Source organism: Carcharhinus amblyrhynchos, chromosome 3, assembly GCF_965287045.1.
Source record: "Carcharhinus amblyrhynchos chromosome 3, sCarAmb.v2.hapA, whole genome shotgun sequence".
NCBI lineage: Eukaryota > Metazoa > Chordata > Chondrichthyes > Carcharhiniformes > Carcharhinidae > Carcharhinus > Carcharhinus amblyrhynchos.
The window spans coordinates 93,476,774-93,491,148 of NC_137326.1; the positions used below are offsets into that span (position 1 = coordinate 93,476,774).

At 40.8% G+C, this 14,375-nt stretch overlaps 2 protein-coding genes across 2 annotated transcripts in view; one reads left to right on the forward strand and one right to left on the reverse strand.

The window, feature by feature from the left end:
- Positions 1–10,333, forward strand: part of farsb (phenylalanyl-tRNA synthetase subunit beta) — a 58,381-nt gene extending 48,048 nt beyond the window's left edge. The window contains exon 17 of the mRNA XM_080185536.1: positions 8,098–10,333. Coding sequence (XP_080041662.1) covers positions 8,098–8,249 — 152 coding nt within the window. The 3' untranslated portion in view covers positions 8,250–10,333. The remainder of the gene's footprint in view (positions 1–8,097) is intronic.
- Positions 10,334–10,536: 203 nt separating this feature from the next.
- sgpp2 (sphingosine-1-phosphate phosphatase 2) overlaps positions 10,537–14,375 on the reverse strand; it is a 52,336-nt gene continuing 48,497 nt past the window's right edge. Inside the window, exon 6 of the transcript XR_013886322.1 lies at positions 10,537–10,611. The gene's annotated coding sequence lies outside the window, so the exon portion shown is untranslated. The remainder of the gene's footprint in view (positions 10,612–14,375) is intronic.

The following is a 14,375-nucleotide window of genomic DNA, read 5'->3' on the forward strand; positions in this document are numbered from 1 at the left end:
TAGTGAGAGATTGGGAAATGTTACTAGTGGTAACATTTGTACCTGCCTATCAGCGATGGTTCATGGACACTGAAGTCCATGTACATGTACATGAATCATTGCTGATAGGCAGGTACAGGAAGCATTTGGGAAAACAAATAGCATGTTAGCCTTTATTACCATAGTATTGATGGAATTGTTACTGCAATTGTGTAAAGCCGTGGTGAGATCAGATCTGGAGTATGTGCACAATTTTGGTCATGATGTGGGTATGCCGGCGTTGGACTGGCGTAAACACAGTAAAAAGTCTGACAACACCAGGTTTTAGCCCAACCTATTTATTTGATAACATACTCACAAGCTTTCGAGGGGACTGCCTCTTCGTCAGGTGAATGGAGAGTTCTGGCCTCAGACAGAGCATATAATCAGCAATCTCTAAACTGTCTGCGCTTTATATGCTCTGTCTGAGGCCAGAACTCTCCATTCACCTGACGAAGAGGCAGTCCCCTCGAAAGCTTGTGAGTATGTTATCAAATAAATAGGTTGGACTAAAACCTGGTGTTGTCAGACTTTTTATACAATTTTGGTCCCAGATCAAAGGAAGAATATACTTGTCTTGGAAGGAGGGCCATGAAGGTCTCGAGACAGATTCTGGGGCAAGGAGATTGTTCAGTGAGGAGATACTTGAATGAGCAAAAGTCTGTGTTTCCTAGAGTTCAGAAGAATGAAAGAGGCTTTCACTGGAATCATATAAAATTCTTAAGAGACTTTGTACAGTAGATGCTGAGGGAGTGTTTCCTCTGGCTGGGGTGGGGGAGCCGGGGTGGGGGGTGGGGGGTGCGGGTGTGTGCCTAGAACTTCCATCTACAGTCTCAGAGTAAGGGATTGAAAAAGCCTCTTCCTTCAAGAGGTTGTGGGTCCTTGAAATTCTCTACCTGAGGGTGCAATGTGTGCTCAGCCTTTGAGTATATTTAAGGCAGAGAAAGATAGATTTATAGATACTGAGATAATTAAGGGACACTGGGATAGTGCAACAATGTGGAGTTGAGATAGAAGATGGGCAATGATCATTTTTGAAGGGCTGACTAGCCACTTTTTTTTCTCTTTTATTCTAGTGTGATTACTCACAAATGAATATATGGTTATTTGATAGTACAGAGCTTGAGCATTGCTGAAAAAAAAACACATCAGAGCCATTGTCTTGCACTCATTAGAACACTTTGATTCTTATTTATCTTTGCAAAGTGTCCAAAAAGCTTTGACGTGTCTTTTCAGCAGCACTACATGAATATATTCTGTTTATGCCATTTGTTAAAAATGTTTCTAACAAATCAGATAGAGGTTTCCAGCAGTCTTAAATGGCACACGATTATTTTGTGGTTAGTATCGAGTGCTGCTTGAAATAAATGGAATGTGGGTTTAGAATACTGTTCTCAAATGTTCTCGTTAAAAAAAGTGTTACAGTAATTGGAAGGTGACATGATCTCTTCGTTTTTTTAAAAAAGTGAAAATTATATCAATATTTATGCTATGCAATAGGTGAGCTTTGAACTTGTAAAAATAAATATGTATTCAATTGAAAAGCTGAGTGAAAGCAGAGGAGTGTGGCCTGTAGAGAGAGTGTTGTTATTTAAACACAGCACTTGAGTTCTTTACAGAAATATAATTGATGGAATGAAGAAGTTTCAGTTCAATTGTTAAGGTGTGTATTTACTGTAAGTATGAATAGAAACCAGCTGTCAAATGTAGATATTTCATGGTGAATTTACAACATGAGATTTTTCTCCTTTTATTTACAGTCACTTCCCACTCTCTCTCAAACAGGAGTGAAGCTGTTTCCAAGAAAGCTAGGAATTCAGTGGATATGTTGATTGTCACTTTGGCACTCATAGCATGTAAGGAGAGAAGAAGTGCCAACATGGACTGCTTAGACCAAATGGCGCACTTCTGTCTGGAAATTTGATGTAATTCTATGGTGTAGAAAAATGGCTGGGAGAGTGGAGTGGGGGTAGGGTTGGTGGTGGCAGTGGCGGGCAAATTAGATTGATTAGTGCAAATATAACTTAATAGCTGGCAACTGCAGACCTACAGTTAACAGCATCATTTATCCAGATTTAGGGAGGCAACGGCAGGAGAAATTGCTGCAGGCATACGTACACAGGTTTTCACCTGATGGATTCTGTGTCTGGATCTGTCGTTTGGCACCTTTGTTAGTTGTGTTCTTTGATGTCATAGAGCATAGAGGTAGTGCTTAACCTAAAAGGATTAAGCCACCTGAGAGGCTTTCCACCTGTGCAGTTCAGATACTAAAGCAGCTTCTGGTGTCTTCCTTTGGAAAGCTTTTAATAAATACTTGGATAGGGTGCAGAATTGATCTGCCTGTTAATTTTAAGCTGCTTATGCAAGATGTAGGTTGTTCCTTTCAGGTGTTTGTTTTTAAGATAGAAAAGATACCCTTACTGTATGGAATCTTTCAGTGTGGTTTTCTAGCTGGGTGTGTGCTCCATTTTATCACTTATGTGCTTATGACTTGAACTATTTAATTTAAACTTTCATTTTGCTGCATCCAAAATGAAAAAAAACAAAGAATAAATGAAGTTATTGAACATGGTGCCATTTTATCAAACTATAACTGTCCTTGAAAATGTCTAGCACCAGGAATGAAGCCAGGCTTTACTTATTGGTTTTAAGTTCAGTGGCATAGTGGTTAGCACTGCTGCCTCACAGTGCCAGGGATCCAGGCTTGATTCTCGGCTTGAAGCTGTGTGAAGTCTGTAGGTTTTACCCCTGTCTGTATGGGTTTGTTTTGGGTGCTCCGGTTTCCTCCCACAGTCCAAAAATGTGAGGGTTAGGTGGATTGGCCATGCTATATTGCCCCTTAGTGTCAGGGGGACTAGCTGGGGTAAATACATGGAGTTACGGGGATAGGGCCTGGGTAGGATTGTGGTCGGTGAAGATTTGATGGGCTGAATGGCCTCGCTCTGCAATGTAGAATTCTAATTGATCCAATTGATGTAATATGCAACTTTGTCAATTGCTCTCTATTAAATTAGAATATTAGTGTGGAAAAATGCTGTTCATCATTCAGAAAAGGATTTATACATGTAAAAACTGCTTGAACCCAGTGGTGGTGTAGACTTATGTTACCATTCCTTAAATGGTTGGTGGTTTTGGGTTTTATAAGAAATATGAGCAGGAGTAGGCCATCTAGCCCTTCGAGCCTGCCCCACCATTCAATAAGATCATGGCTGATCTGTCGTGTCTCAGTTCCACCTTCCCACCCTCTCCCCATAACCCTCAATCCCCTTGCCTATCAAAAACCTATCAACCCGCATCTTAAATATATTTAGTGAGGCAGCCTCCACCACTTCAACGGGCAGAGAATTCCAGAGATTCACCACCCTTTGAGTGAAGAAGTTCCTCCTCAACTCCGTTCTAAACCGCCCCCCCCTTTATCTTGAGGCTGTGCCCTCTAGTCCTACTGTCCTTTCTGAGCGGGAAGAGCCTCTCCACCTCTATCCTATCCATCCCATTCATCATCTTATATGTCTCAATGAAATCTCCCCTCATCCTTCTAAACTCCAACGAGTACAAGCCTAGTTTATTCGGCCTCTCCTCATAGTTCAACCCCCTCAACTCCGGTATCAGCCTAGTAAACCTCCTCTGCACTCCCCCCAAGGCCAAAATATCCTTGCGTAAGTGCGGCGACCAAAACTGCGCACAGTACTCCAGCTGCGGCCCCACCAGTGCCCTGTACAGTTGCAGCAAGACCTCCCTACTTTTATATTCAATCCCCCTCGCTGTGAAGGCCAGCATCCCATTAGCCTTCCTGACCACCTGCTGCACCTGCAGGCTGGGTTTTTGTGACTCATGCACAAGGACCCCGAGGTCCCTCTGCACCGTCGCCTGCTGCAGTTTTTCGCCATGTAAGTAATAGTCCTTCCTACCATTATTCCTACCAAAGTGGACAACTTCACACTTGCCAACATTAAATTCCATTTGCCAGTTCCTGGCCCATTCGCCCAGCCTATCTAGATCCTTCTGCAGACTTTCCACACCCTCCGCGCAATTTGCCGTTCCACCAATCTTGGTGTCATCAGCAAATTTCGACACCATACACTCGGTTCCCTCCTCCAGATCATCTATATAAATGGTAAATAGCTGAGGCCCCAGCACCGATCCCTGGGGCACTCCACTAGTCACCAACCGCCAATCCGAATAGCACCCATTGACCCCCACTCTCTGCCTCCTATTTGACAGCCAATCCCCTATCCACGCTAACACCCTACCCCCAACTCCATGCCCCCTGACCTTCTGTAATAACCTCTTGTGCGGCACCTTATCAAACGCCTTCTGAAAATCAAGAAACACCACATCCACCAGCTCTCCTCTATCCACTGCCCTAGACACATCCTCATAGAACTCCAATAAATTTGTCAGACACGACTTCCCCTTAACGAAACCGTGCTGCGTCTGCTCTATCAAACAATTCTCCTCAAGATGCCTCGCTATTTCCTCCTTGATGACGGATTCTAACATTTTACCTACAACAGACGTTAAACTAACCGGCCTATAATTCCCTGCCTTTTGCCTGCCACCCTTCTTAAACAACGGCGTAACGTTAGCCGTTTTCCAATCTTCCGGCATTTCCCCGGAATCCAGCGACGTTTGGAAAATAATCACCAAGGCATCCACTATCACCTCCGCCATTTCTTTCAGAACCCTTGGATGCATTCCATCCGGTCCTGGGGACTTGTCCACAATCAGTCCCTCCAGTCTTTTGAGCACTGCCTCTCTAGTAACAATAATGTCATTCAGGCCCTCCACTCCTACCATCTTTCCATCACTAACACCTGGCAAATTATTCACGTCCTCCTCCGTGAAGACCGAAACAAAAAAGTTATTCAAGGCCTCAGCCATTTCCCCATCCCCTATCACTAAGTCCCCCCTCAGAAAGGACAGTAGGACTAGGGGACACAGCCTCAAGATAAAGGGGGGGTGGTTTAGAACGGAGTTGAGGAGGAACTTCTTCACTCAAAGGGTGGTGAATCTCTGGAATTCTCTGCCCGTTGAGGTGGTGGAGGCTGCCTCGCTAAATATTTTTAAGACGCGGGTTGATGGGTTTTTGATAAGAGAGGGGATTAAGGGTTATGGGGAGAGGGGGGGAATGTGGAACTGAGCCACGACAGATCAGCCATGATCTTATTGAATGGCGGGGCAGGCTCGAAGGGCCAGATGGCCTACTCCTGCTCCTATTTCTTATGTTCTTATGTTCTTCTGTTCTCTCATCCTCTAAGGGTCCAACGTTCACCCTCGTCAGCCTCTTCCTTTTTATATATTTATAAATATATAAATTTATAAATATATATAAGTATCAGTTTCACTGATAACTCATGAGATTTTGCTACTAAATAGTATTAAAATGTGTTCATTGCTTGCCAGGTGTGAAGTACTATCACAGACGAGATAAGTTACTTGTTTTATCAAGTAGTAAACCACTCCCTCCTGCTGGATGAGTCAGAGGTGGGAGAAGGTGCAGCACATTCTGAGATCTCTGATCACTTAGTCTGCCTTCTATTAGAGACCTGCAACAATTGGTTTCAGTGGAAATGAAAATCAGGTGGGTGCTATAGTGGATGGCTAATCCATTCTACCAGTTCACTACCCAAGTGGGTGGTGGAAACTACCCTCTGCATGTTTTTAGTGAAAATGGAAAGGGGAGAGAACCTGGGGGGAAAGCGTTCTGTAAGGCACTTTGAAAGTCAGTCCAGTCTATAGACTGGCTCCTTGCCCAGTCCTGGACCAAATAATCCAGGTCTGATGGGCTGTCTAGTGGTTGAGTCTGTTTCACTGCTGATGTGCTTTATTCTTAACCAGGTTATTAAGTGGAATGCTCCATCATGCCAGAGATTCTCTCCCTGAAGGAGCATAGAATGGAGCCAGCTGGGTTTACTGAAAATTTCTCTCAATGATTGTAGAAAAATATGAATAGTGGTTGGAGATGGCTGCTGCTGAAACTCTTATCCTCTTGGACAAAGAAACCTGCTGGCTGGTGAAGAACTTTTCTGAGGAATTAAAATAAAATATTTTTTTTAAATCCCAAATCATTTCAAACAAAGCGATTCATCTGATTATCTTCATCATCTCTACTGATGTTTCCCAGGTTACAAAGTTGGTAGGGTTAAATTTATTCTCAGCTCAGTCTCCAGCTATGGGCTAAACACACATATTTTTTGAGCATGAATTTCTTAATGACTCCATAAGAAGAAAATCCTATTCCAAAATGTTTTATCATGATAATGTGTGAAACACTGAGTAATTAGCATTACACTGCAAATTACTAACACTGGACTATTCTGTCAGAACTCAGTGAACACCCAGCCTAGAAAACTGATGCATATCAGGACAATCGGGAAATTTTCAAAAAACTGCAAGGTCAAAAATAAGGGAAAGAATTCCTCATGTTTTGATCTCAACCCTCGCTCCATGAGTTATTTTTATATTCTTGGTAATGGAAACGGAGATATATTTCATCTCAGATCTGTTTAGACATACAAATTACCATTGATTCTTTTATAAAATGGCTCAATTGCAATTCTAACTATATCCTCCAGATACCTACTTAGGTTGTGGGGGCGGTGTGGGGGGATTGCCGATTTCAAAAGGGGGCCTGTAAATGAGGGCCCATTTCTTACTTTCCTGTCCTCAACCCAAGCAGGGTGATCTGCTGGGCTTCCCACCCCCAACCTGGTCCATGACCTCTTCTTGCCAGCCAGAGAACTCACACCGAGCAGAAAGAGCTGACGTCACATAACACCCGTAAAATTTCTGACCAGTTGGGGGGTGAGGGAAGGTGGGATGATAGCTGCCAAAGGAATTTTACGGGCCTTCTGCTTGCAAACCTACGGATGGGGGACCATAAAATTTTACCCTCTGTGCACTTATTGATTTGATGGAAATGCTACAGTGTAAGGCTTAACAACTATTGGTAAATTCAAGAGAGGAATTCTATGTGGATTGATCGAATAAATCACCACTTGAACTGTAACAAAATGTGTTGTCCAGTCACTCTTTGTTTTAAATGATTTGCAATGCCGTAGCAATTTAAAATTAATTGTCAAGTCAATTCAAAATTATTTTTTAAAGCAAACCACCAAATTCATACCTGGCAGATAATTGATCTATAATTTAACATTAGTTTCTGCATAGCTTTTCACACTGTGCAGAATGGATGCATGCTGGCATAGAAAATTAATCTCTTAATGCCTTATTCTTTTCATTCTGCAAACTTGAGGGTATTCCTATTTATTGACAAACAAGGAATTAGTATGTCCATATAAAGATATTTTCATTTTACATTTAGTAACTATGCTATAACTGTGTTTCCAACAATCTTAAAACCAAGATATTTCTACATCACACAGTACTTCAATTCTTAACCGTGTACAGTGTTTATTACAGCTGTCAAAATGTGAAGACTTTGTGTAGTACAACATCTGAAAGAAAACATTTTATGTATCTCTTCTGATCCTGGGCAAGGGTGAAGCAGCAACATGGAACACCAGAGTACCCTGAATGTGAAGGACGGTCTCAGTGCACAGAAATGAGAATGATTACTTCAAATGTATATTCAAAGAGTTAACTACTTCATGATCATCTATAAGAAGGATGTATTATTATGTATAAAGAGGGGCAAAGTAGAAGAAAACAGCACAAAGAATGAGCTATCAAAAAAACTGTCAGATTTTTTAAAAAAGTCATGAAGTGACCTCTTGTACTCTTTTAATTACTTATAGTTACAGCCAGCACTTAGTCTTTTGGTGAGGAAAACTTTGATGGTATTTTGTGCCTTTGATGGTTAATTATCTTGAAAATGTGATAAAGACTAGTACTCATTTGGATTCTGAGAAAAAAGGATGCGGCCACCATCATCAAAGTGTAGCTCACTTCTGACCTGCAGAAGACAATTATAAATTTTCATTTAGAGCTGTTGTAGATTTAATTAAAGGCATTATCAGTTGCCAGCTTCAGGGCAGTGCGAGGAAAGTGAATTACATCTGCTGATTATTGAAGGTGGAGAAGTACTGATGGTTTTTGTTCTGTTTCTTCCTTTTATAGATTCCACTTTCTTCCCGGGTCGATGTGCAGAGATCTTTGCGAAAGGTCAGAGCATTGGCAAGCTGGGAGTTCTTCATCCTGATGTTATCACCAAATTTGAACTGACCATGCCCTGCTCTGCACTCGAAATCGACATTGAGCCCTTTCTTTGAAGGATGAGACTGCTTCTTAGTTCTTATCACACTTCTGTGTCCTTCAGTCATTCTGTGCAAAGAGCAGCTACTGACACTGTTCAACTGTAAAGATAAATATTTAATAAGGGAAAGGATCTTCTACCTACTTTGTGGTTAAATATATTCTGCCTACTGTAATTTTATCTGTTTGCTTGAAACATAATAGTACATTCTTCAGCATAAATTGACTGAAGCTATAAATATACAACACTGCAATTCAGTGCAACATATAAGTGTAATATTACAATCAAAATGTTGATACACAAAGATCGAACTTCACTCTGTAATAGGAGCCATCCTATTTAAGGAAATCCCACTCACTTTGCAGCTAACATGATGCAAGATAAATTCATATGTAACTGATAAAATAGTTTTAATAAGTGGCATAAAGCCAACTTGTGGGTTTCCCCTATTCAATGTTAATACCGGGTGCAAGAAATGACAGCTGCCAATAGCTGCCATTATACGTTTAATGCTGCAATCGTGTAATGTTTGCCTTGTCTGCAATGAATCAACTTTTTTTTGTCAGAACCAGAAGGAATTAGTAGCAATTTCTGAGTTGAATTTGTGCAGTTGCCACATTATTTTCAAATGTTGAAACTGCACTACATATATAAGCATACAAATAAACTGCACCACTGATTTAAACCATTATATTAAGACATGATAAGGGCATTAAAATGTTATCTACCTGATTACAGTAACTAAATTTACATCCTATTTGATTATTTGTAACATTCTTAACTCTTCAAAATGAACTTTAATTAGTCTTGATTTCCAACACACAGAAAGGAGTGAGAATATACCAACAAGTTATCAAGCAAAGATCAGGAAATGTAGTTTTAACTGAATGTGGGGTTATTTTATGAGCTGGGACAGCATAGTGTGAATGTAGTAAGCATCATTCAGTTCAAGACTGGCCTGTGCAATTCTGTATTTTCTGTTAGTTTACAAAATTGATAATATTGAAGATATAGAAGCAGAATTTTTAAATTACTGACTATCAATTTTTATAAGAGGACTATTACTCTATGAAAGCTTGCTAAAAGGATAGTTGATTTGCAGCGTAGATCTAGGATCCGCTTGCACATTGTTCTCACGTCTTTCCGCTTGTAAGTTATTCGTCTCCTCTTAGTTCCCCCTTAACTGTCATCCTTTGCGGCTTTCCTCATTGCATTTGAAGTTACTGTTCTGCTGATTGGCTGGCAGGATGCAGCAGTTTTATTTCCTGCAGTTGTACGGCCCACCACAGTGGCCTGGTTTAGAACTAATGAAACCCATCTCGTGCCCTTAGGCATTTTTTAATCTTTTGAAGTCAAAAGTTTTTTTGTTGCCAGGAAATCCTGGCAGTCACTAACCATTTCACTTGCTTTGGAATTTATTTTGTGTGGGTAGTACATATGAAAGTATAAAACAATCTTTTCCAGAAGTGTTACACGTAAGCAAACAAAAAAAAGTCTGAACTTAGTGATTCATGTAAAGAGCGAAGTGCTAATCCAACACTCGTATATTTATGAAGAGTGCACCTTAAACATTCTCTGGTCTTCCCACACATTTAGAAGTAAATGTGCAGTATCTCCTTAATCACCAAGTAGAATCTTGGATAAGGTTGACTTTTAAAATTAAACTTCAACCACTGCTGGCTTCTCAGATGATCCAGCAAATGGATCCACTGAGTCTCTGAGGCATACAAGTCAGCAAAGTTCCAGTTTCAATGCAATGGCTGCATTGGGTTAGCTGGTCGCAGTTGGTCAGTGACAGGAGTTGGTTTCAATATTTATTGCTTAATGAAGGGAAAGCCGGCCAGACTTCCTTCTCCTGATCTTCATCCAGGACAGCTTCTGGAAGTGTACATGTTTAGAATTTGAAAAAACTTTTTCATGAATGTAGTTAAAATCTCAAATTCCTACCCAATTTCAGGGTGAATTTTTTAATGTCCTTTTAAAATTTCTTCACTCAACCTCCTGTGTATATTCAAATTGACTTCCAGCAGTATAGCATCCTCTGGTTACTCCAAGGTTTTTAAATCTCAACAAGTTCCATCTCTTCAAAAGGCAATTTGTTCTCACCAGTATGCTGCTTGGTAGCTAATACAAATAGCCTTTCCCTCCACTTGGCATAGCTGCCACTGTTTTTGGGGCCTTCCTTTGGACTCCAGGCTAACTGAAACTGCAAGTCTGTGTCCAACAAGACAAGCTACTCTTCTTCTGTGCCATGGTATGAAAACTGGTGCTTGCATTTCTTTGCGTTTCAATCTGGGCTTCTGTCCCATTGACAACCAAATCACATAGGCCACACATTGTTCAATATGATCATCACCTTCCATTCCAGGACATTCCGTCTTAAAAGAAGAGTCGAAAACACAATTGTCTTTGAAAGTCCCATAATCGTAATACTATGCATTATTTGATGGTATAACTCTTCCTGAAATAATTTGCCCTCCTTCTTTGAGTGTTGTGGTATGCAAAATATAACAATTACCAAAGAAAGATGGTTTGCTTGACTTCAGATATTGCAGTTTTTAATCTCCATGTGAAGATAACTAGACATATTATACTCCTACCCTCCCACTTAATGCATTATTAAATTAACAAAGTATCATTCTTTTATTTAAAAGTGTAACTTGTTTTAAGATCACTTTAAAATACAATGTACAAAGGAGTGAATTGCTAACCCGTATTCATGAGTGTCTTCCACTTTTAGTTGAATTTTCCTTATGGTAGAAAGGATTGTTATATTTTAGTTTCTTTCTGCAGGTATAGCTCCCAGCAGTAGTTGTGTTGAACAGAGCATCAAACAAAAAGTTATTGGTACGTGTAATAAAGAGTATAATAATAGTCTAGGATTTTAATCTTCATATACAACCAATCAATTAGTCCAGAAGATGAGCTTGTAGGATATTTTTGTGACTGTTTCTTGGAACAATACAACTTGATCACAAGGGAGGGTTAAGTAGTAATATGAATGTAGAAGCTCTCCTGGGAACTAGTGATCATAATACAATTGTTATGTTTAAAATCTTAAATATGAATCCTAAAATTTAAACAAAGCCAATTATATGGGTATGAGTGGAAAACTGGCTAAGGTTGATGGGGTAAAGAGACTAAAAGGTATGGCCATAAATAAATAGTGGAAAATGCAAAAAACTGAAAATATTGAACAAAAATAAATTCCATTGAAAAACAAAAACTGAGCAAGAACGATTATCTGTGGCTACTTCAGGAAGTTGAGGATAAATTAAAAGAAGAGGCTTATAAGGTTGCAAAAAATAGTAGAAAGTCTGAAGCTTGAGAGTGTTTTAGAAATCAGGAAAGGGCCATCAAAAAGAGACATTGGGAGGAATTTTCCACCTCAGCCATGTGTTTTCAGCAGTGGGAGGTGGTGCGCTGTTCACTGGCAGCAGGATTCTCTGGTTCTGCCATTGCCAATGGGATTTTTCTGGTTCAGTGAAGAATGCAGGAGGGCAGGGCAGGGCAGCACTAGGCCTATCTAAATTGAAGTGTCAGCTTGGTGAAGCTACAACACATGACTGCTTAGATGGCAAGCAACATAAACAGTAAATGATAAAACTAAGCGATCCTACAATCAACAAATCAGATCTAAGTTCTACAGCCCTGTCACATTTAGCTCTGAATGATGGTGGGCAATTAAAACAACTCACTCAAAGATGGAGGAGCCTAGCATACCAGTGCGAAAGGTAAAACTGAAGCATTTGCAATAACTTTTAACAAGTGAATAATCCATCTCAGCTCCCTCCAGAGGGCCCCAGCATTATAGATGCCAGTCTTCAACCAAATGAATTCACTTCATGTGATATCAAGAAAAGGCAAGAAGGCACTGGATAATGCAATAGCTATGAATCCCAACACTATTCCAGCAATAGTATGAAAGATTTGTGCTCCAGAAGTTTCCATGCCCCCAACCAAACTATCCCAGTACACCAACAACACTGGTATCTACCTGACAATGTGAAAAAGGCCCCGGTATGTCCTGCATATAAAAAAAGGACAAATCCCATCCAACCAGTTACCACCCCGTCATTCTACTCTGAATCAAGTGATGGAAGAGTCATCGACAATGAATCAAATGGCACTTGCTTATCAATAACCTCCTCATTGATGCTCAGTTTGGATGCTACCAGGGCCATTCAGTTCCTGCCCACATTACAGCCTTGGCTCAAACTATAAACATGAATTCAATAAAAATCTGGAATTAAAGTTTAAACGATGACCATGCAACCATTGTCAATTGTTGTCAAAACCTATCTGGTTCACTAATGTCCTTTGGCGACACTGGTCTGGCCTACATATGACTCCAGATCCACAGAAATGTGGTTAACTCTTAATGCCCTCCGAAATGGGCTGGTAAACCACTTAGTTCAAGGGCAATTAGGGATGGGCTATGAATGATGACCTAACTAGCAACATCCACATCCTATGCATGAAAAAATGGACAGAAGAGCTGAACTCTAGAGGTAAGGTGAGAATCACTATCCCTGATAGCAAGGCTGCATTTGACTGAGTGACATCAAGGAGCCCTTGCAAAACTGGAGTCAATGAGAATTGGGGGGTGGGGGTGGGGGTGGGGGCGGGGGCGGGGGAACTCTCTGCTGGTTGGAGTCATACCTACCAGAAAGGAAGATGGTTGTGATTGTTGGGGGTCAGCTATCTCAGTTTCAGGGCATCAGTGCAGGAATTTTTAAGGAGAGTGTTTTAGGCCCAACCATCTTCAACACCTCCCACCCACCAAAAGCCTGTCCACAATTTACACTGCACAAGTCAGGTGCACGATGGAATACTCTCCAGTTGCCTGGATGAGTGCAGCTCCAACAACACTCCGCCACATGAGGGCTGTGGAAAAAGGGAAAATATATATACATATATTCTGATATTCACATAGGTAATCCAGTACTGCAGTTTTCCCTATTTGTTGCATTCCCTTGCTGGCCTGCACTCTGGATAATATGTCAGCAAAGACATGCTTTATAGAAATCTACCTAATCGCTGGTTGAAAAGCTGTAAGAGTAAGCTCCATGAAAACAATCTGTCATTGGCCATTTTAAATGTTTCTAGGAACTTTAATGGGTTCTATCTGTGTATATTAGGGTATCTTGGTGCCCATTGCGAACAGTGACCTTAACATGTTGGGGTGCTCACAAAGATTCCAGTGTTTCTCAACTATGGAATCCTTCAGATGTTTATTTAGGTTTGTTCTTGAGAATTGCTTCTTGGCCTTTTGGCTAACATCAAGTGTAGTAACGACATGCTGTTGGTTGAAGTCATTAGATTACATTTTAGCTTCATTTGAAGGAATTTTTAAAAGCGGCATCTCAGCCTTTTCGCTAAGATACAAATAAGATCAAGCCTTGGAGGAGGTGCAATGCCTGCTCCAATCAGCTTGGATCATGTAAATGAAGCCCAGGACAGGAAGTGAGAGGCTTGCCTGTCAGCTTGGATCTGGAAATCTCACTTGTTGAAACTTTGAATTAGACCTTATTGGATTGAATTGGATATATAAACAAGAAACAAAATAGCCACCTAGTTTTTAATTCCAGAGTTAACTGGAGAAGGAATTCTCCTAGCACTATTGCTTGCCAATGCCCTTTCAAAAGGTCAATTTTACTGAGCGAGGCAGTGACCTTCCTTCCCCCATTATCTACACAATCCTCAATGCAAGAGGTTAGATAGCGAGTGATCAGGTCATTGCATTTTCCTTCCACTGATCAATGCATTTATTGGGGGAGCTCCAACATGCCTTGGCTGGGCTCGATACATTATTATAGAAATCATAGAAACCTTACAGTAAATCATTATAGGAATCATAGAAACCTTACAGTACAGAAACAGGCCGTTCAGCCCATCGAGTCTGCACTGACCATAAGCCCACCCAGGCCCTATCCCCGTATCTCTACATATTTACGCACTAATCCCTCTAACCTATGCCTCTCAGCACACTAAGGGCAACTTTTAAGCATGGCCAATCAACCTAACCTGCACATCTTTGGACTGTGGGAGGAAACCGGAGCACCCAGAGAAAACCCATGCAGATACAAAGAGAATGTGCAAACTCCACACAGACAGTGACCCAAGCAGGGAATTGAACCCA